This window comes from Cyrtonyx montezumae, unplaced genomic scaffold (assembly GCF_038088225.1).
Source record: "Cyrtonyx montezumae isolate F1298 unplaced genomic scaffold, pur_monq_1.0 scaffold_1, whole genome shotgun sequence".
Taxonomy (NCBI): domain Eukaryota; kingdom Metazoa; phylum Chordata; class Aves; order Galliformes; family Odontophoridae; genus Cyrtonyx; species Cyrtonyx montezumae.
In genome coordinates, this window is record NW_027071825.1 from 18,129,875 (window position 1) to 18,152,212 (window position 22,338).

The 22,338-nt window shown below is 35.6% G+C and overlaps 2 protein-coding genes across 2 annotated transcripts in view; one reads left to right on the forward strand and one right to left on the reverse strand.

The window, feature by feature from the left end:
- Positions 1 to 22,338, forward strand: part of SLC30A7 (solute carrier family 30 member 7) — a 508,373-nt gene that overhangs the window by 423,596 nt on the left and 62,439 nt on the right. The gene's annotated exons all lie outside the window — the stretch shown is intronic.
- Positions 1 to 22,338, reverse strand: part of COL11A1 (collagen type XI alpha 1 chain) — a 126,566-nt gene that overhangs the window by 57,904 nt on the left and 46,324 nt on the right. Inside the window, exons 9-25 of the mRNA XM_065742558.1 lie at positions 21,757 to 22,002; positions 19,547 to 19,609; positions 17,937 to 17,978; positions 17,516 to 17,578; positions 15,232 to 15,306; positions 12,502 to 12,585; positions 12,183 to 12,239; positions 8,311 to 8,364; positions 6,961 to 7,014; positions 6,797 to 6,850; positions 6,176 to 6,229; positions 2,970 to 3,023; positions 2,807 to 2,851; positions 1,469 to 1,522; positions 1,335 to 1,379; positions 878 to 931; positions 371 to 415 (exon numbers count right to left, since the gene is read on the reverse strand). Coding sequence (XP_065598630.1) covers positions 371 to 415; positions 878 to 931; positions 1,335 to 1,379; positions 1,469 to 1,522; positions 2,807 to 2,851; positions 2,970 to 3,023; positions 6,176 to 6,229; positions 6,797 to 6,850; positions 6,961 to 7,014; positions 8,311 to 8,364; positions 12,183 to 12,239; positions 12,502 to 12,585; positions 15,232 to 15,306; positions 17,516 to 17,578; positions 17,937 to 17,978; positions 19,547 to 19,609; positions 21,757 to 22,002 — 1,143 coding nt within the window. The remainder of the gene's footprint in view (positions 1 to 370; positions 416 to 877; positions 932 to 1,334; positions 1,380 to 1,468; positions 1,523 to 2,806; positions 2,852 to 2,969; positions 3,024 to 6,175; positions 6,230 to 6,796; positions 6,851 to 6,960; positions 7,015 to 8,310; positions 8,365 to 12,182; positions 12,240 to 12,501; positions 12,586 to 15,231; positions 15,307 to 17,515; positions 17,579 to 17,936; positions 17,979 to 19,546; positions 19,610 to 21,756; positions 22,003 to 22,338) is intronic.

A 22,338-nucleotide genomic window follows, 5' to 3' on the forward strand; every position in this document is an offset into this window, starting at 1 on the left:
CTAATCCTTCTGAAATTAGAGCAGAATCTGCTGTTAATTGATAAAACTTTGTAATAAAGAGTACTAAAATCAAGCAAGCTGTGAAATTGATGTAGACATACACCGTTTAATACTGTATTTGAGTTTTGAGTCTAACGACAGAAAAAATCCAGAAAGAAGAAAAGGTAGTAAATTATGCTTCTGGAAAGGTGTAAGTAAGAGTAAAGTCAGACCTCTGTTAGTTATCCATTTACTTGAGGATTTTAGGAAGATTTACAAATTTTTAGATCTCAGGTTACTATGCTTTTAAACATAGCAAAGACCTTAATCACTTAAGCAAGGTTGTTACACAGAACTGACTGTGAAATACCAGAATAATACTGTAACTTACTTTTTCACCAGGAGGTCCAATAGGACCTTGTGGACCAGGAAGCCCCTGTTTAAAAAGAAACCAGCATGAGTGATCAGGGAGAACAATACACATACATTCACCCTACTAAAGTTTCCTCATTAATCTGTTAAAACACACTGGAAAATACATGTGGCTTTTTTTTTCCCCCTCTTACTAGTTCAGGAGTTCTGTGTGAGCCTTTTGCTCAAGCCACTATTCTGGCAGTATGTCTGTAACAAGATCCTATTCAGAACCCTCCTCCAGGTGTGGCCATTCTGCTGCATTCCAGGAACACTGTATGAGTCATTTTTATCCTGAATGAATGATCTTTCTTAAAAGCTTACTTGAGAACTTCGCTCCCACTGCTGTAGGCACACTTGTAGTGTATTTATGGAATCCTTAAAATGTTATCAATTTTACATGTGAAAAAATAGCTCTGTACTAATTTCACACTTATTGAACATTTGGTGCGAGTTGCATCTTATTTTTTTTTAATATTACACTTACTTGTGGGCCTGGGATTCCTTGCTGACCAGGAGGTCCTGGCTCCCCTTGAGGACCCTACCATACAAAAAAATAAGGCATTAAGTTTGCTTTCCTGCCTTACAGATCTTCATTGTCAGTACTGAAAGGAAGACACACTCATCTTTGTTTTTACCTCTTGAAACTCTAACTACCATCAACTCTCTATCCATATGATAGATACAGATATTTTTAATAACAGACCATGCATAAGACCTGAGCACTACAGCCCATGGTGCTAAATGAGCTTGAGAAGAGTGTGTGGTAAGGTCTTATGGTTGAAGGCAAGGAAATAGAAGGCTTTCTTTTCAGTGTAAGACACAAGGAATCTGAATGTGATGACAGAAAAGTTTAAATTTCACGGAAGTGATGGCAGGGACAAGGGAATATGGAAAGGATTTTTAGAATTCACTCCTTTAAAATTTTCAACTTACTTACTCACCATGTTTCCCTTTGGGCCTGAAGGTCCATCAATGCCTGCAATGCCCTGCAACAAAAAACAGAAACACAAACAGCTTTCAATGGGCTTTCATCTTTTCTTCTAGAAATCACAAATATGAAACACTTCATACATACAGGTTGTCCAGGGGGGCCAGGTGTACCTCTCGGACCCAGTAGTCCCCTTGGACCCTGAAAGACAGGCAAGCAGGTGTTAAAAAGAATTTCTTATTTCTGAATGAGAATCAGGACTGGGTGAGGAGTGTCTTAAGGAGCAAGAATGATAAGGGAATGGTATCATGGGGGCTGGGGGGATGAGGAAATAAGGAAAGAGGGAAAGAAAATCATCAATAATACGTTCTTCTGAGTTTATTATGCATCTGAATGGAACATCAATGGAAGAATAAACTTTGATATTGTCAGTTGTGTTGTCCTTCCAAAGAAAGGTACAGGACGTTAATACAGTATCTTCCACTGAGGTTTTATCACTCTTTTCCTGTGAAGATCTGACCTGAACATTAGTATGTTTGTACTTGTATCTTTAGAAAACACAATCATCTATCATAATTCCTACTACTATTTACACTGACAAACAGTGCTTTTGTTTTTAGTAAAGATCAAATAAATGATTAAGAATTACTAATAATTTTATTATAAAAAATGCAAGGCATTCTGATAGCAGCAATCAGATTTGTTTTTCTTACCCCTAAACAAAAAATTCATGAAGACTAAGGGTCTTCTAAATCAAATGAGCAAGATCTGTGCTCTAGCATAATCTTTTAACTTTACACTATGGAAATGAAAATGAATTTTCATCATTTGTGTCATCACTTGGTTCACACTTGCTAAAGTCGGTAGGACAGAGTCTCCAGTTTCCTCATGTCTGATAAAGCCACAAGTCACCAATACTCTGTAGCATTTTCTTGTCACTTAGCAAGTAGGCAGTGGTATATAATGCATTTAGGGTAAAAATCCTCTCTGAGACTTGATTTCTTGCCTGCAATGCAGAACTCTGTTCTGCAGTGACAACACCTGCAGAATGCTAACTGACAGCAGTGGAACTTCTCTATCAGGAACAAGTGTAAAAATATACAATGAAGCACTGTAGCAGGGGAAAAAAAGAAATAAGGGCTTATTTAGAATAAGTAAATGTTTGGAAAGTATTTTAAAAACAACAGGGGTTTGGATATGTTTTCAGGTATCAAAGTCTGCAGTGACTGATCTTACACTAGCTCAAAAGGATAAGAAATGGGCTTTGTGACTCTTGGAGTTGTGAATACTTATCTGGATATATATCTGATTTAATTCTGACTTTGTGAGTGGTGTTTCACCTCTAACATAACAGATCATTTGCTTACTTTTTAGCTATTATGCGTATACTCATATGCACACATTTTTACATCTGGAACCCAGAACAATTCAATAGAATGAATTACATTTGTTGTACTGGTCAGAAACAAAGAAAGCATTGCTTACAGCTTCACCTGGGAGACCTCTTGGTCCAACTTCCCCATCTTCTCCCTGTTTTTGTACAAAGGAAATACAAATTTTAGAAAAAAAGAGCAGATAGTATGACTGTATTTGCATTATATGGGTTTCACTCCCTGTTTTACTGTGACTGAAGTAAATAGCAACTTACTCGGGATCCATCTTCACCAGGTAAACCAGGGGGTCCCTGTGGGCCACGGTCTCCCTGTAGAACAAGAAAAGTTATTATAGTACTACATCTGAGGCTGAAAACAATGAAGAATGTGAAAGGAAATGAAAATACATGTGTTAGCTGCAGTGTGATGTGTCAAAACGTGTTAACATAATGATATTAATCTGTTAACAGTACTCAGTAAATTCTTTTATTGCTTTATTACAAAACAAACAAACTTCATTGAAACAATGATATATCTGTGTAGAATTTTGCTCTGTAACTATTAATTGCCCTAGAACACATACAAATTACCACTCCAAAAGACAGTCTTAATCTGTACCTATGTTTTTCTTTGTCCCCTTCCTTACACAATGTATTTCTGCTAGGAGAATAAGGAAGGTGTGCATGAGTCAGGAGTTAATACACAAGTTGTAAGGCCCTGGAATACACACAGTGAAGTTCACTGACTGCCTTTCACAGCCACCTACCCTGGCACCAGTTATTTAGAGCATTGGGACTGATTTGTCAGAGGTTTTGGAATACAGCCAAACTTCTACACTTCCCCTCTGAGGCTGGGGCTTTTCAAGTCTCAATATGCAAAGCCTCAGAACATTCTGGAGCACACTTTTAGGATTTATTTTTCTTTCCTCTCTAAAGAGAACTAGTGTGCTGCATAGCTCTAGCAGCACTGACCAACCTCTTTCTAGGCTACAGGCTTTTAGCCTGTGACTTCCTTCTGGTGTTGGACGACAACCAAGTATTCATCCTGTTTTCCTTAATTTAATCACTGCCTCCAAGGAGCATGACCACTGCAGCGGATTATTGCAGAGATATGGAATTGCTCCTCAGTGGATCCATTCTTTGTGCTTTCAGACTTTAACTTTCCTATGGGATTTTAGGTAACGTGGTCTCTTATTCCAAAGTGCTCTTGGAATAAAATCTTAACATCTTTAATATGTTTCTTTTCACTAAAAGTTGGAGTAATTACTGGAAAGAATTAAGTTCTATGAACTGCACTTTCAGAAACAGAAGGTAATTGCTACAGTAGTTTTGACATTTTGTTAAACTATTCAACAGCATTTTCTGGTACAGTATGTGGTTTTCTGCATGCTAAAAGATGTTAGTGAAAGATGACTCATGAGATGCATGATCTCTGTTCTAGCTTCCATAATATCTAGGTAAAAACTGACTTAAACCTTCAGGTGTTGAAAGAGCTTGGCCTCTCAAGGGCAACCATTCTTGTCTTGCAATAGCATGGCACTCAAAAAGAAATTAGAAGCTTGCATTCAGTGTCCTGGTATTGTCATACCATCAGAACACAACTATTCTATCAGCATTCTCAGTTCTTCGATACTCTCAATTCTTTTCTTCCAATGTTCTACCAAAGCCTAAACTTCTTTTTCTTTAGACCATCTATTATATAGTCCTTTGCTTATTTTGTACTTCAGAAGGGGTACCCTTCCAGCAAATCTAAAAAAAAGTTCAGTTGTAGAAATCAAGACTAAAAGGAATACTACAACATGTGGGCTATCACCTCAATACCAGAGGTCAGTGAGTCTCATCCAGTAATTCCTGTCTAACTTGTCTTTGACAAAAGCATAACCTCAAAGAAACATCAAATTTGCAACTCACAGTTCAAATACAACTAATTCTAAAAGTAGTCCTAAAACATCTACTTTAAAGTTAGTTGTTTTCAGCATCGTTTTTTTTATATCGAAAATGTAAAACACAGTAGCAAGTATTTCCCTTGTCATTTTGTTCTCATTGTTTTAAACCAAGGAGAACTGAATATTTGTATTATATGTGTCAAGTAGTTCTGAATCCAAGGGGGTGCAGCTACCTATCTGGTCTGGATTTAAACTAAGCTGATTTCGGAAGCAATATAGTTTGTAATTTTAAAGAAGATTGTCACACAAACATGACACTGCAGTGATTTTTAAATAGTGCGATCTAAAAAAGAGTAAAAAATGTCTTTGATTTCATTAGCATGTTGCAAATTTCAATACAAACTTATTCTTTCATTTCAGTTCTATTTTATTTATTTGGGAAATATGGAACAAATAAAATATATATTAAAAAAAACCAACAGTAAATTCTTTATGATACAGAATGTCATATGGTCTGACAGTTCTACCGTTAAAGGTTGGAAAGCAGACAATGTAACCTGGCTCTGAACCGATTTCTGCTCAGCCCTCAGTTGTAACAAGAACTTAATGTCTAGCCCCCTCTGCTGGTTACATGCTGATGAAGCCAAATTTCAATTCTGTGACGTGCTGATTACCTCACACTTTTTAATAAGAAGGAATGTCAGAAGAGGATCAAGATATTTACATGAAAATAGAAGTTCTTTTTCTATTGCAAAAAGAACTCTAGAGAGAATCCTTAGAGGTTATTTAGAAGCACTAAGTCATGGACCAGTAGTCAACACTGGTGAGATTTTTCCAACTGTACCAATCCATTGAAGGGTGAGAGCTATAATCATTCCTTGCTTTCAGTACATATGGGAATATTTAGTTATTAAATTCCTACCTACTCTTTTTTTATGTATTTACCAGGTGTTACACTCAGTATAGCATGTTGTTATTACTATTTGTCTTAGGGGTATAATTAAAACAGAAAGTCCCTGCTGTGAAAGATGCAACCTCGTCCTCTCAATTGGTATGACAACAGGAGCTGGTATATTAGTTGTTTTAAATATTATTTCAAATTTTCCTGAATGATCTGACGTGAATTTGATCTGTCTTTAATCTGAAGTTTCTGGAGCAAGCCACACTAAAAAGTTCAGCTTGCAGTTCCAATGCTGAAATGCATTTTTTGAGCAATCCTCTTGTAGAAATTTTCATACTGCTGATACAGAAATGTCATGCTAATTTACTGTGCTACTATTTCCCTTAACAATCAATTTAAATCCAGCAGGCACATTTCTTCATTAAACAAACAAAAAAGCTAGAGCAAAACCTATCTGAAGATATGATCTGAATTCTATAAAATATATTTAGATCAATAATGTGTGAACTGTAGTCTCTTCATTGATACTACTAAAATATTTTGAGGAACACGTTACCTGACAATACAGATATTCTTCTGCAGTGCAAAATGCTGACAGCTTTCCTTAGAGTCCTTAGTGCTATTCTTAATGAAAAATACCTAATTTCTGTGACTATATGATTATGCTGTTGTATAAACATGCATGTTTTTCTTACCCTGTTACCTTTGTCACCGGGGAGGCCAGGAAGACCATCAAATCCTCTGTCACCCTTAGAAAGAATAAATCACAGTTTCCATAAATGACTATTTCCATTCTGTGTTACTCTGAGTAAACTGCATCTTCTTTCTGTGTTAATTTTGAGTTATGTTATACCTTTTAAAATTGAGGTACTTATACAGAAGGGAGGGAGCACAAAGTTCAAACTCTCAAAGTTTTCTTCTATGCATTAAAGCTAAAAAATATGCCACACCAGCTTTTTCACTGCACTGTAGGTAAGGTATTTATAAAAAAAAGTCTAAACTGAAATTAAAAAGCTTTATTCTAGCTGCCCTTTGTAGTTGCAAGATTGAGTTCATTACTGCTGATACTCTGTAAATAAAAACTAAGAGGGATATGCTCATGACCAAAGAATCGAGTTACTTTAAGTTCAGACCACTAACCATTACCATTAATTAGCTTATTTCGAATACATGCTTTATTCTCAACTCTTGCATTTGACCCAGCCATCTGAAATCTTAGTATTTTCAGATGAGAGGAGAACTTTGGTTTGGACTGGATGGAAGCTGTGGTACTTGCTTAAAATCCATCTAGCCTATTCCAAGGTCTCATTATTTACCTTTGCACCAGGTTCTCCTGGCATTCCTCTGGCACCATCAGCTCCAGGCCGTCCCTGCAGAAATGCAAAAGGACAAGCAGCTGAAAATGCAGTGAAATCATTAATACGCAAATATCTAAAGAGCATCTATTTACCTGGAGAGGATTGATATGTATGTTACCTACCCTTTTGCCAGCTTTTCCACTTGGACCAGGGGCACCTTGAACACCACGAGGACCCTGAATTTAGAGTACAGCAAAAACCTAGTTAAATATCTCACCTTGGGAACAGGGTTTTCTTTTTATCCTGATAGGTGACTTTTTTTTTTTTTCCAGGAGATGACAGATTATAGTTTTCAAGTACTGATTTGTTTAAATGGAACATGATCATTCAGTCTGGCTTAACTTTGTTCTAACACTAGTTTTCATGAGATGACACTACACCTGGCACAACTGGCCACTTGGTATACAAAGACTTTGAAGATCCCAACCCCATAATTTGAAAATTCTTGTTCCTGTCATACCAAAATAATTTTAGGAATAATTATTTGATGAAAACCAAATAGTGCTTATTTTAGATTCCTAATTGATATGCAAACAAGAGTTGTGCTGGTAAATTGCTACATGTTGTCTTAGCTTTATAAAACTTTCTAGAGTTTTAACCAGAGGAGGATCAAATTACTCCACACTGAAAAACCTGACTGCACTGTTCAGACACGTAACTGTCACTGTAGGTTGAGTGGGTGTGTGTTTGTTGTAAAAATATTTTGTTAGCCATCCAAAATGTGTAATCTTTACATGGAAATAACAGTGATAAGAACTAGTATCCAAAAATACCGAATAGGAAGAGAAACAATGCTAAAAATGTAAGTAAGCAAGCTAGAAGATTGGCCAGTTGTTCATGACTCTTCAATTACTTCTCCAAATATACACATTCAGTTATAAGACAGATACTTAATAATGTAGCTGATCCATGATACCATATGGAATATGGCAAAATTATTGTTCCAACAACTTATATCATGATTTCTTTAAGAATCCCCTATTACATTAAGGTCTAAACTAAAAGATTTCAGTACTCTTTTACATTGCTACAGGAGCTGATAGAATAGTAAGCTGAGAATAAAAGCATACACTGATTCATAAAGACCCCTTCTTGCTATGTCAGTGAGTTCTTCTTTAAAATATTCCTGTTTGTTTAGTAAATACAACCTCTTTCCTTATGAGAACTGATGAGATCATAGACTACGATCATACACACACAAATGTTCAATTACTGAACAGTGATAAAAGTCTAAATTTGAACAAGTGATGACATTCCACAAGTTGTAATTCTTGTTTCTTTTGTAAAGGCAGATATTCACATTCAAAATGAAATATCAAGCCAACACATTTATTTGACTGTATTGTAAAAGTTATTTTTTCTCAACTGCATGTGGAAAGCACATCATTAACCTTTTTTTTTTTTTAAGAGATATGAATGCATTTTTTTTTAAGAACAAACATGTTCAAACATAACAAGCAATATTATTGTACCTGAGGACCTGGTTCACCGTTTTCTCCCTTAGCACCTGCCGCTCCAGGTCCTCCCTTGATGAAAAATGCAAAACATTGTTTGAATACAGAACCGTTAAGTTACTAAGTTACTTTTATACTTTTATACATTGACAGGGAGAAAAAACAAACACTTTCCTGTTTGTGAATTCACCCTTTCTGCAGTATACCTTGATGCACATATAAACCCTGGGCCTACTTGTCAAAAACCTTTTGCTTACTTAAGAAAAACTCCCATAGATTTGGATGAAATCAAAAGTGACACTTTGTACTACAATAATACTTGACAGCTAAATATGAGCATGGTTTGCATGCAAACAGGAGTCCACCAGCTGCAAGGAAATCAACAGAAATTAAACCCATCCCTTTTCACCTTCATCCATTTCTGTATTTCACAGAAGAAAACATACTCAGAGCTCAATTCAAAGATCACAACACTGATGCAATCTTGCCACAACCTACAGTATTATATTAATCAAAATATTTCTGCATCTGCCATGAAAAAGTGCATTTATTTTATATTTTTATGATTAAATGATGCAGATTTTCAGTTTTACCTATAAACAGACCTAAAATAAATCTTCATCTAGGGCATGTGGAATCTGAGGCAAAAATAGTGGTCTTAGCAATGGTTTCTCAAAGTCTCTGGACATGCAGACATAGAATACAGGCTCAGGGAAGGTACATATTTAAGTACTACTACGGGTAAAAGTATTTTTGCACTTCTGACCTCTGAAACAGGTCATAACCAAATTAAGGTATTCAACACAGAAAGTATCTTTCACACCTTGGAAGACTCACCTTCCTCCCACATTTACCACAGTGACCATTCAAAATAAGAAGTTGCCTCAAGGCTTAGCTTAGTGCTGCATCTTGCATCTTGGAATGGAGAAAGTACAACTGACATTGCAAGTACTGAATCAAATTCTAAGCAAATTGAAAATCAGATCTTGATCTGGTAATGGCAATAGAAAGTAGTGACAGATGAGAACTTTTGTAAACTCTGCTTTTAATTAACATTAGTAAGCAGAAATTTGTTTTGCATTCTAAGCTAATCAAGCATACGAACTCCAGACTCAGTTGAAATTAATCGGGCTACAAGAACCTTGTGTTTAAGATTTTTAATAACTTATGTGCTCGTCTATATCTCACTGGCTACTAAATTAACACGGTACAGTTCATAATAAGATGAAGAGATCCGATTATTTCATTAGTTTAAATAATCTGAGCACACAAACACACCAAGGGCCTGTAGTTGCTTCTGGAGCTCCAGGCCTAACATGCTGCCAGATCAAAGAGTTGGATTTCTAGAGCCTCCTGGTGGCTTAGTAGAAAAACATCTATTAAAGTTATTCAGTTAAATTTTGTTCACAGAAATACATGAAGACTTTGCAAATATACCTGGTGTGAAATATAACTAAAGGTATATAGCCCACTGATACTAAAACACTTTCTTTACAAATTAATTCCTTGCTTATAGCAGTTCTATAACTATTTTGTCTGTATAGACTAAATGTTATCCTGCAGGTCTCTTGATCTAAATACACTGCTGGAAAGAGTATGTTAGCTAGTTAAATGAACTTAACATGTCTAAATTTTTGTAATTGTCACATATCTAATCATGATCAATCAAAAGACTGTGGCAAATTTCTGCACTTGACAGCAACACTTCATTTTGGATTAATTACTCTCAAAAAGAATTACTCTTGCATTGGTCTGCTTAAAAACACAACCAAAGCCTACTTATTTATGTTCATGAGGACTGAATGAGATTATTATTATTTAGCTACAATTTAACTGTAACCAGTGTATATAGATAAACAGAGCTAGGTTCACGAAATTTGGTGCACAGAATAAAAACAAAACTGCTTTTTGGCACCATTTGAAGGTGAGGCAAAGCACTGCTGAACCAATCCAGAATACAATCTGTAGCAGTTTTAGTACTCTGTTGCTTTCAAATGTCACTGAAGGGAATGTTAAGCTGTTAGGATCAGGAAATAACAAGATTGAGATTATTCCTTATTCTTCTTAAAATATTCCTTCAGCAGCCCCCCACCCCAGGTTTTCTTTGCTAGTAAGAGTAGTGATTGGAGAAAGTAGCAGGAAGAGCCATTAAAGTAACTTTTCAGTTGCGCCATGTTGCTATAACAGTACACAATGTGATGGACAATAACCTGACCAATATTTTCTATCGCTAATAGCAGGATAGTACTCCTGTTGTTTGTCCATCTGCCTCTCCTGTTTCCAAACTAAAAGCTTAACTCAGTGAACATTGAGGAGGGACTGAGGGGAATGAAAGAAAAGGCTCGAAGGGAAGGACTTGATTGTCACTGTTCAGCAATGAGCTGCTGCAGAAGCACTGCATTTAAGAATGAAAAATGTGCAAAAGGGAAAAGAATTGTATTTCTTACACTGTGATCCCACAACTTCAAAAGGACAAATCCTTACAAGAGGGATGAATAGAAGGAAACTAATAGAAGGAAATTATTATTGCATTCTGGAGAAAATCAGGTGGCTTTACACTTCTGCTGCTTTTTTGTGCATTTGCTACCACAATTTTAATTGACACATAATTGGCATCACTTTTTCATTACACAGTAAACCATACACAAACTTGTTTTATCCTTTTCTCTTGGTTCCTCAGTGGTCATTTGTTTTAATTTCTCAATAGCACAATTGTGTTCTTGTCCATTTTACAACTAGAAGCTTCTCAGGTGTAATGGAAAATGCTAACATTCATTGCTCTTTGTATCCATCATCATAATGACAATAGAAATAAAAATTACAGCAGACACACATCAAATTAAGAAGGCCAAATATCTTTCAACCTAGCTGTGCCACCAAAATAGACAAATTAAGTTTCCAAATAAAAAGACTTTCAAAAATGGATGCTATACAATCTTTAAAAGAGAATTTCACTCCATGTCAGAGGATAAATATAGTCACCTGAGAGAACTCAGAAAAGAGGTTTTTTTTCTAAAATGCTTATGATTTTGGCTGCAGCATTTATTTTATTTCATACTTCAGAACTTCTAGAATAGCTTTTGATAGATTTTAAATGCTAAATAACATCATTTAGTAGACTACTGTGCCTGAAATATCCATCTCCTAAAAGAGGAAATTGCAATTGGCAGATAAATGAGGTGATTTTGTCTTGCTCAACTTAACCTATCTGTTTTTGTACTTTCATTGGACACTGCCCTTTTAAAGTCTTTATAGGCATCACAGTAGTAAACCTCTTTGCGACCAAAAAGCCATTTTACATAGCCTTAGAAAAACTGTTGTTTGTGTTCCGAGTGTAACCTTTTTGAAAAGCACAAGCTTTCAAAGCATCCCACAGGGTCATTTCCCAGATCATTCGGTATTGGCAGTACAGGACAAATTCAGGTCTTATATAAAAAAAAAATCAACAATTATTTTAGAAATCAATGTTATTTTTGATTGCCTATGTATCTTAAGAAATTTCCAGACTCAGCTTAAATAGCGAGCCACAGACATTCTGCACACTCTTGTTTTTGTATATTCTCCTGTCGTGTTTCATATTTGCTACCAGAAACTTAGTGAATATTTTCACAGAGATTATTGATTCTAGAGGCATATGTAGTTATTTATGTAACACTGTTTGGTAGTCTAAGTTCACCAATGTCCAAACATTCAAAAATCTACACTAAAAGCTCATTTAGTATTCAGGCTGCATTGTAATCTTTGAGTAACAGTAAAAACTATGACCTTAATTATATCACTTCATTTTCAAATATGATAGGAACATGTGCAAAGATGTAGGCAGTGCCAGAGCAAGATGCGGACTTTCATTAGAGCATTCTTAGATCCATGCTTCCGTTTTGCTTACATACCACAGGACCTGGTCTTCCAGTGAGTCCCATGGGACCAGGTGGACCTCTCATTGCAATCTAAGAAAATGAACAGAACAAGGGATCAGGTACCAAGAAAAAGCTGCTAGCCCAGCATACAAATTCTATATTAACACAGTGTCATAGCACATTAGCAAATAGGCCCCATCATTCACTCAGCTATAAGTGTATTCTCTTTGAAGGATATCTACTGTCATGAAATGACACAGCTCTTTACTTCACACTCTGAATGTCATAAAATTGAACTTTATTTGCAATTATACTTTTGTGGCAGTTCTATTTCCATGTTCCTTGTGCTTACCCTTGCTTGCTGAAGAATAGCTTGTGCTTGAGCTTCCTGAGCTGAGATAGTTGGGCCCTTCTCACCATCTCCACCAAAGCGGAACTACAAGTATCAAAACAGGAAATGGAATTCAGAGTTCATAAAATGAAAACCATACTTATTATTCACTACACCTATGTACAACACTTTGAAGACACTCAGACTCAGTTCATTCCACTAACTTCAGTAGACTGCTGCACTGGGGACTGGGGCTGCTGCATATTAAGAGTTTAGAACTGAACAAGTCTAACTGCTTCAGAGCGAATATTTTGTATATTTCATAAGATTATTCTTTTTTTCTCTTTTTTTTCCTCCAAAAGAAAGACAAAATAGACTCTAGTAAATCTGTAAAACTTTTTTAAAACATTTACCAATGTTAACTAACTTTCAGTGAATTTTTAGCTATCTACAGAAAGATTAAATTCAACTTAAGGCAGAATTCAATGTGAAGAAGATGTTTGATATCTAAGAGGAAACAGTTATGTGTAATTTCTGACAATTTCAAAATAAACTAATGAATATTCTGCACTCATAATCTGTTATTGTTCATGAACCTGCTGGTAGAAACTCTGCAGTTTTGCAGGGATACTGAGCTGCAACAAGTACCATGGTTTTCCAAAGGTATGGTATCACCACATTGGATGCCAGGGCAATGAATCTTTCACAGTAGTCTGTTTGTCTGGTTTACCTATGCCCAGAGTTGGTATGGTAATAGGTTCTTCTTCCGCAATCACAGTAAGATCAGAAAAGGCTTTCTTCAGCAAAGTGATGGAAAACTTACTGCTTTAAGCCCCTGCGAATCAGTACCTGACTTTTCTCATATGAGAAAGGAAGAGAACTATCAAGCTTGCTGCAATTGAAAGGAAGCCAGGTGGCTTTGTAGGTATCTGAACAAAGCAAAATCAACACTACTTTCAAAATATTGTTCCAAGCAATTAGTTATCTTGTCCATTGAAAGGATGAACTCATTTTTATGAATTCAAGCCCCACACATGAGATAATGAACAGCCTCACAAAGGCCTCTCCCATACGTCCTTCAGGGCTTTGAATGTATCTCTGAGACAAGATAGTCTGCTACTGCCAGATTTGAATCCTGCTGCTTACTTCTTTACACCAGAATGGGTCTCAAGCTGGTGAGCAGGTCATCCGTAATAAAAGGATAGCAGCTCTCGGCAGAGCTTGTAAATTGCTGAGGGAGAATAAGCAATTAGGAATGAGAATATAACTGTAACAGTGATGACAGAAGCACTGTCCAGAGCAATAAAACTCCCAAGAAACACTCATTAACTTGGAAACCTGATAAAAATAAAAGTGACATTTTATACTCCAAAACAACTATTCTCATTTTGTATGATTAATATCAAAACAGCTTCTGATTTTTAGAAAAAACAGTATCACCTCATTGCAGTTGGAACTAGACCGAGAGGATACCATTTCCTCCACTGAATGTTTAGAAAATGCAGCAGAATAGCAGCCTATTTCAAATAGTTACCAAATATCAACCTGAGTTACTGACTCAGAAACAAGATCATGTCCTGAAAATAAGATGGTAAATGAAAACGGTAAAGAAGTATGTATGACAGTCAGACTGCTAGGACAGATTTCAGGACAGTTGAAGCCAATTTCTTTCTTCCTGAGAAAGTTCTTCTTGACTTGGAAAATCACTTGAGCTCAGGCTGATTAACATCTTAAATGAAGGCTTGTGATATTTTATAAATGTACTGATAGGTAAAGAATCAGTCAACACTTACTACTTTTAATGGAAGAAACTGATAAATCAACCTCTGCTGGCACAGCAATTACAGTTGGAAGAATAATTTGGGAATAATACTCCCATGGCATTTTCTCACCAACTAATTATTGTGGATTAAATATTTTTGTTACACAGAACATTAGTGCAAGTATGAGATAAGAAACACTAGTTTACTTTAATAATCTTTCATTGATCCTTAAATAAAAAATAAGATCATCCTTTTCTCATTTATACTGTTAGAGTCTCGCCTCTTGGAACAGAACTGCAGCAACTACAACTCTGAGCCTTTTTACAAAGATGACCTTACAGAAATATTGTTTACAATTGTTTTATTATTACTCTGGTATGTTATTACTCATCAAATCATTCAAATATACACACTCAGGAATAATAAATTTCATGCACACAGTACATTTCATACTAAAAAGCTGTAAGACGCTTCTGAGAGCTTTGAGCTTGTCCCTCCACCTGCTAAAACAGATGGTGTTTTGCTTTGATTCCAGTGGGAGCAGAGCTGGCTATGTGAATCTATTTCTATTCAAAGGATGCTCTGACTTTTCGAAGAGGAAAGTGAATTCCAATTTTAGGCACAGAATATTTAAAACACTCCATGTGAAGGAGATGTGACAGCACACATGCCTGCCTTTGTACAACAAAAATTCCTTGTTTGGGAAATATGTATCAGACAATAGCCGCTCTTGTAAAAATAAGGACCATTTTACTATATGCAATACAGTCATATAGGTTCCAATCAGGCAGCCATGCAGGAGCTAATGCCTATGTTTTGTCTGAAAAGAAAAACCAACAAATGACCTCCAAATGATTAAACCATACAAGAAACTCTATCATCTCTCATTCCAAAGACAAAATCAGACAAAAAAGTATGTACCTTTACATTTATTGAAACACTCAATCTTTCTGGAGTCTGACTACTCCAGAACCATAATGCAACTTACCGGCAACATTAACATGGTACCTGGGGGACCTGCTAAACCATCAGCACCAGGGAGACCAGGGCGACCAGGTGGACCCTGTGAGAATACAGGGATGAGAATGAAAGGGAAGTTATATAAGGAAAGCCTTTTGAGTTACTTATGATAGTATTCATAAAGAGGCACTTTTGGGATGTTAGTCATCATTACTGCAATAGTTAAAGAAGTAGGCTTGGGAAAACATCCAGCAGTAAGGAAGAAAGCTCTTCTCTCTAATTACCTTACAAACTATTTTTAAAATAACGTGAGGAGAACCTAGATTTCTTAGGTTAGGCTGAGCTGACATGTGCATTGTGTTTCAGTGTTTATCTGATATATAGAAAACTATTCTTTGAGTATTTTTGTAGGTTTAATTTTAAGTGGCTGTATAAGTCCTTTAGTTATGACTTGAAATTCATTTTCATGAAATCTCTCTTCTGTGTCCATTTAAAAAGAGCTACATTTTTTGTGTAATCTAGAGTTGAAGAAATATACCAGTGTGCACACAATTCAATTATGGTTGCTAACAGGCCATGCTGCACTGATTAACACTGCTGTTGTGACAACTCATTTATCTTTTTAACTCATTGCATCTTTCCTCCCAGCTGTTTGCAGGCTGCAGTTTAACTAGTTGGAGCTGTCAAGGACATGAAGGGCCTGCATTATGAGTGTTCATTTGCATACTGCATGTTTGAGAAAAAAAGTATACATTCACCAGAATGACCCTCTGCAGGGTTGCAATGACAGATCAACAAACATCAAACTGACTTCAGTGATTCTTTTTGGCACTGAAGAGTTGAAGAAAACAATGGGAAAGCTGATCCTAAAAAATGTGGTCTTTTTTCCGCTCTCAGGGAATTAAGATCAATACTCTGTTATTTTTAGATCTTTTTTCAAAAAAGTCTGGAACACTGTAAACAAATCCCTATTAATGACATACTATAGGCAGATGGTAAATAAGGAATTATTGACACTTAAGAAGTATTGAAGCATTATGTATCTGGGCATTTCAAAGTTAAGATTAAAAACAGTTAAATGCATTCAAAGGGCACTCAAAAAACCTTTGCTCTGACATGCAGTGACTTTATGTCATATGATTATGTGTCTTTGTGTTACCAAGTGAACTTGAGGGTTCTTTTTTTCACTTTTTTCTCCCATGGCAGCATTTTATATCAGTGGAATTAATTCATGCAGTGAATACAAGTGAGACTTGTGTATAAGTGGTCTTCTCCAGAAAGGTATGTTCATTCATTTCTCTGTTATCTTACACCCAATATTAGGATTAGAATGACAGAATAATTTATAACAACAGCTGAAGTACCATAGGCATTTCTCAAACATGTCCCTTCTTGGAGAGGCAATGTTACTTTTCTACATTTTCAACCTAAGATGAAACTAGTCAGAATAGTTATAGAATGAGCTACAGTCTTTATTCATGTACACTGATTGTTTTATAGCAAAAAAATGTATGTACTGACATATGTTGGAAGTCAGACGTTGCTTTACTAGGATTGAATCTGAAAGCAGAATCTAGTTGCAAACATCTGTATTGTTCTAGTGAGTTTGGTAGCTGATTCCTACAACTATCTCTTTGTATAACGTATCTTTTTTAATGCAAAAAATGAAGTGTGTTCCAAGGCAGGGACTTGATGTGTTTATACGAGAATTTTCTTATAAGCAACTTAGTAAGCAGTTAATTTAAAAACTGAGTATTACGTGAATGTATTCCATTTTAATGTGTTAAAATTCCAATTTTATCTGTTTAGATTCCAGAATACATCATTTAATTAATCTACAGGAAAGAAATATGAAATAAGGGTGTATGCTGGTTTATTATCAAGCTGAAGTGTCGCTGGGATTTTACTATTATACATTCACTGAGGCAAATGCGTGTTCTCAGCACCTTGCACTCACAAATTCCGTAGAACAATGCCATTGTTTTTCTTAGCGTCTCTACATTTTACAGCTGAGGTCATATTAATTTTTTTCAAAATCCATACAAGATATTTTAACTTACCGCTTTTTTCTACTTTAAAATTACTTACATCAAAACATACACAGACATATACACAGACCAGAACTTTATTCTTTTTCACTTACAGATATTAGATATTTCTACCATTCATTGAATATTTATCCATTTTTTTAGTTGATGTACTCAGCTGAGTAAGTTAGCCTTTTTTTTCAGATCAGGACCTAACAAACTTGCTCTAGTATAATTAATGCAAGACATACCATGAATACCACGATAATCTGTATGTTGACTTACCCTTTCACCAGGGTCACCTGGAGGACCAACAGGACCTTGCAAGCCTGGGGGACCTGTAAGACCCTATGGAAAATAAATGAAGAATTATGATGTTGAACGATGACTTGCAGCATGTTACTGAAATTTTCTTTTTTTCTGAAAAGTTACACTGAATACATATTTTGAGAAAATCACATATAATAGTGCATAACTTTTTTTCTTATGAAGATTTGTAGTTAATACTTGGAAGTATTTGATTTTCATATACACTCAGCTTGCAGCATGCGCTTACTGAAAATGCTGTACATGACCTACAGTTCCTTCTTTCTTAAAATACCAAGTCCTATATATCCCCTGTGAACTATGATAAGATTACTTCTGTGTTAACTCATGGATACAAAAAAAAAAGTCAATAAAAAGAAATTGTAATTAATCTACATACAGCAGGTCCTCTTGGTCCCGGTGGTCCTTCAATGAGCATACCCTGATGCAGGGAGGAAAAAAGATACCAACTGGTCACATCTTGGACAAAGATATAACAATTTTTCTAGTTGAACTATTAAAACTAGTATTTCTTAGTTTTATGACAAACTTTTCTTAGGATCTTCTGTTCACGTATGTAATAATATAGAATTTTGTTGAATAAGTTTGTAGGATGCCTTACCTTCTGTTCCACAAGTTTTCAATTAAGAAAAATAATTAACAAAATAAATACACTTGAAATTCAGCTGCTGCATGATGTTTTAAGCCTATTTTTAAGAGTTACATTGAGTTCTTCATAGGTTATTCACTAGAATTAGAATCCGATTTATCTTGATACTTAAAAATCAGAAAAAATTCTAGGGTATGGGAATCTCATAGTACTAGATTCAGAATAACAATCTATTTTTAATATAATATTAAATAATTTTATGTGAATAATTCCAGTTATTTTTACATTGAGGGTCTTATAGTACCTCATACTATGTTTTTAGAGTGTAAATGCTAGTCTGATTTCCAGGTCACACTAAGACCTGGGAACAGATGACCTCCACTTATACCTGGCTTTCCACAGGAGGAGAACTGGACAAGAGTGCTGGCAGCTAGCCATAGTGAACTCCAAAAATGTTGGACAGCGGCAGTGGGTACCTCTTCAGTATTATGGAATTATATCTTGCAAAGTCTAGAAAACTATGCATTTTATGAATCAAAGGGAGATCTTGGATCACAGAATCCAGAGTGTGAGGTCTAGGTAACGATGACTCACAATCATATTTATCATGCTTCAACTTTAGCTATATTTTCCCCTTAGTATTTTTGTTCCTCATTTGCTATGAAATAGAAAACAGAACTTTATATTCTATTTGAGTCAAATACATATTTGAAAGCACTTCTTGAAAATTCTAAAAGAATTTACCACACTAGCACTGAACTCCTGCTACATATTATAAAACAGAACATTTTCATATCTTTTTGAAATGCAGGCATATTTTACCATAACTCAATAGTATAACATCCTACTGCAAAAGCCAAATAATTACCACACTACTTAAAAGATGAGGAGAAATATGTAGGCTACTGCTCCTTTACTGCAATTATTACCAAGTTATAACCTTTGAAACAAGTATTTAATTATATCTTTAGCAGTTTGACTGCACAAGCACGGGTTAAACATTCAAGCATTTGTTGAGGCCCTTTAGGTGGACTTCCTGGCCCATGCTGAAACCTACACTTACAGTGTTACCTGAGCTGGAAGTTGGAAGCTATCTCTGGACATTTGTCCAAGCACCAGTTACACTAACTGTCCTGAAGAGCAGATCTATGCTCTGTTTTTCTTTGCACAAGAAGATTCTCCTTGTTTTAAGTGGCATGTGGTTAGTCTCTTTTGAAGCAGAAAGAGAAGGCTACTGTCTCTTGCCACCTTTACACAGTCCACACTGCTGGTGATTGTTTCAGAGATCACGGATAAGATTACTGTCACTGTATCATGAATGACGTAGTTTGAAAACGATTTATCAACAGTGTGCAAGTTATACAGTGCTAAAGAAAAACCCACCCCCTATCTGTACTTACAGGTTCAATCACAGCTGGTTCTCCCTTTTGTCCTTTTTCTCCATAAGCCCCATGTTGAGTCACCTGACCAGTAAAAACAGCCCCCAAAATGAAAAAAAAGTAAATAAAAATAAGCCTATGGACCCAGCACAATAAAGAACTGCAACAACTGGCAACTGAAAGCTAAAGCTGGAACTGTACTGTGCTATGAAAAATGTATCACAGGCACACATAACAATAAAAAATGCTTAATACAAAAATTGCATGAACGCTTTGTAAATCACTGGATTTCATTAATTTGTAGAAGTAAAATTAGTTTTTAATTTGCATTCCATGGTTTCCATTAGGGATTAGGAATCGCAGATTTCTGTGTGCATGTTGCAAAGTTGTTTCTTCTCATATTTGAATGTACATATTCTTGGCAATTAGCAACTATTTTCATGTTCTTCTCAGGTAAGCAAGCCAGAAATAGAGACTCCCTGCCCCTATATGGACACTACCCTTCTAGCATCTAGTTCCATTATTTAGTCATCTAATGAACCTGCAAACTAGAAATTAAATCCAGTCCTTGTCAGATGAGAAGTGTTTTGTTTCAGCAGAATGATTCCACATTTATGTTAAAGTAGCTGGGGATTTGAACATGTCAAATGACTCTAAAGATAATGCTACAGTATTTTAATATGAGTTATTTTGGAAAGGAAAAACAGAGGTATGGGTTCATTTCCTGTGCATTCTATATGGATTTATAAAATTACAAATCTCACTATGCAATAGTTCATATAAATCAAGTAGCAAGTGGTACAGATAATTATGCTTGATTATAGTCGCACAATTGGTTGTAAAAAAAGGACACTAAGTATATTTTGTAAAAATTGACCCTTTCTTGAGAGATTCCAGGTACTGAGTACTTTTCACCTTGCCTTTTTGCTCAAAGTTACAATTTAACTTACTTTAAATACATCCATATGTCAAAATAAAATTATATGATACCTCTAGTTCAGCAGGTGAAAGCATTAATAAAGCTGGCACAGGCTAGAGCCTGGTTGCTAACTCATGCTTCCTGAATCCTCCAGTTTTGGAGCAAGGCATTTTAAGGTGAAATTTACACCAGGGAATAGAGTCTACTATTGCTTAATGCAAATGGTGCCTTATGAGCTCTTTGCCTTGTAGATAATCTGACCTTTTCTGTGTCACTCTAACACAGTGTTCCCATCTGTACTAGAAGGAGAAAAGTAAGCTTGTATCTCATTGCACAGATAAAGATCATTAAAAAATACAATGACCTCAACCGAGTTTAGAAAGGAGTGATAAATGAAATACAGAAGCATGGATTTCAAGATTGGCAGAGAAAAGCAATCTCACAGCATTTGCTTTTATTTTTTGGATTCTTTGTAAACTGAAATTTCAAGTTTGTGAGGATAAAATAAAGACTAAGAAACACTGCCAAGAAAATTCTTCAAGTTAGAATTAGTTCTGCTTCTAGCCTCAGTCACGTTAGTTTTCTCTGCAGACTCTACAGTCTGGTAAACTGGTAAATGAGGATCCTGGCACAACCAAGGGAAAATTAAAGCCTTTCTTTAAGCCTGCGATTAATTCAGAGGGAAAGACAGAGCTATAAAACACAGAAAAAAAAAGAGCATGATTCACAGGATCCACCAGGTCAGCCTATCTTCTTTTATAGATACTGAGCTTTTAAATCACTCCTGCAAGGTCATAATACTGTTACTGCTGACTAAACTTATTTTCATGAATGAGTTTGGACCTTTACCTTCTAGCTCACTGTTTTTTTTCCTTGGGAAGTAGCAGAGGCCATATTCACACACATTTCAACTTGTTAATGTAATCATGTACCAATATTGACATTATTTAGTTCTTACATCTCTTTTAGAACTTACATTTTTCCAGCTTTAGCTCTAGTTTAGAAAGATTTAAAAATCTGTATTCATTTTTATCATTTATTCTTGGAATTAAAATCTTTCCTCTATTTCCCTCCCATCTTCAACCCTCCCTTACTCCCTTCATTTGAAGTGACAAAATAACTGTACACAGTAAAATAAAGCTCAGGATTACTAGAAGAGGATGAGCCTGATCCACAGCCTATAAAAATTAGTGTGAATACACATTATATGTACAGTGAGCTCTGGATCAGGTGCTTTAGAGTTAAGAGATCACGTAACTATAAAAGCATTGCTAAATTAAATTAATCTGCATTATGCCTTCAATCAACTTACGCTTGTTTCTGTGATATCAGTCTCTGCAGGAACACCTGGACCAAACTCCTCATTAGTAGAATCAGTCGGTTTCTCTTCATATTCTTTATATTCATAAAAATCATATTCGCCTAAATCTCCATCTACCAGAAGATCAGATTCACTGAGGTCTACTCCTCTGCTTCCATATTCAGTTTCCTCAGTTTTTTTATCATAATCCTCTCCAGTTATGTATTCTTCAGCAAATACTTCTTCAACAGGGTTTTGCTATTCATATCAGTAGCATAGATTTGGGAATAGGAGGAATACGTGAGTTAATGTTAGTAAAGCAATATGGGCATATGCTCATCCACCGTGATGACTTGCCAAAAAGAAGAAAGAACAGAACTACAGCACACCATCTTTTAATTAGAGTCTGAAGGAATGGAAGTCCAGCCTTTCAGAGTAATTAAAAGATTTTTGTACACATAGTGCAAAGAAGTAATGCTTTCATACTTTATTTCTTTTCATTTCCAAAACCTCTGAATTCAGTATACCCAGTACGCTATGTGTAATGCTTGCTTAATGTTACATTAGTGCCAAATACAGCAAAGTTTCTCTGCT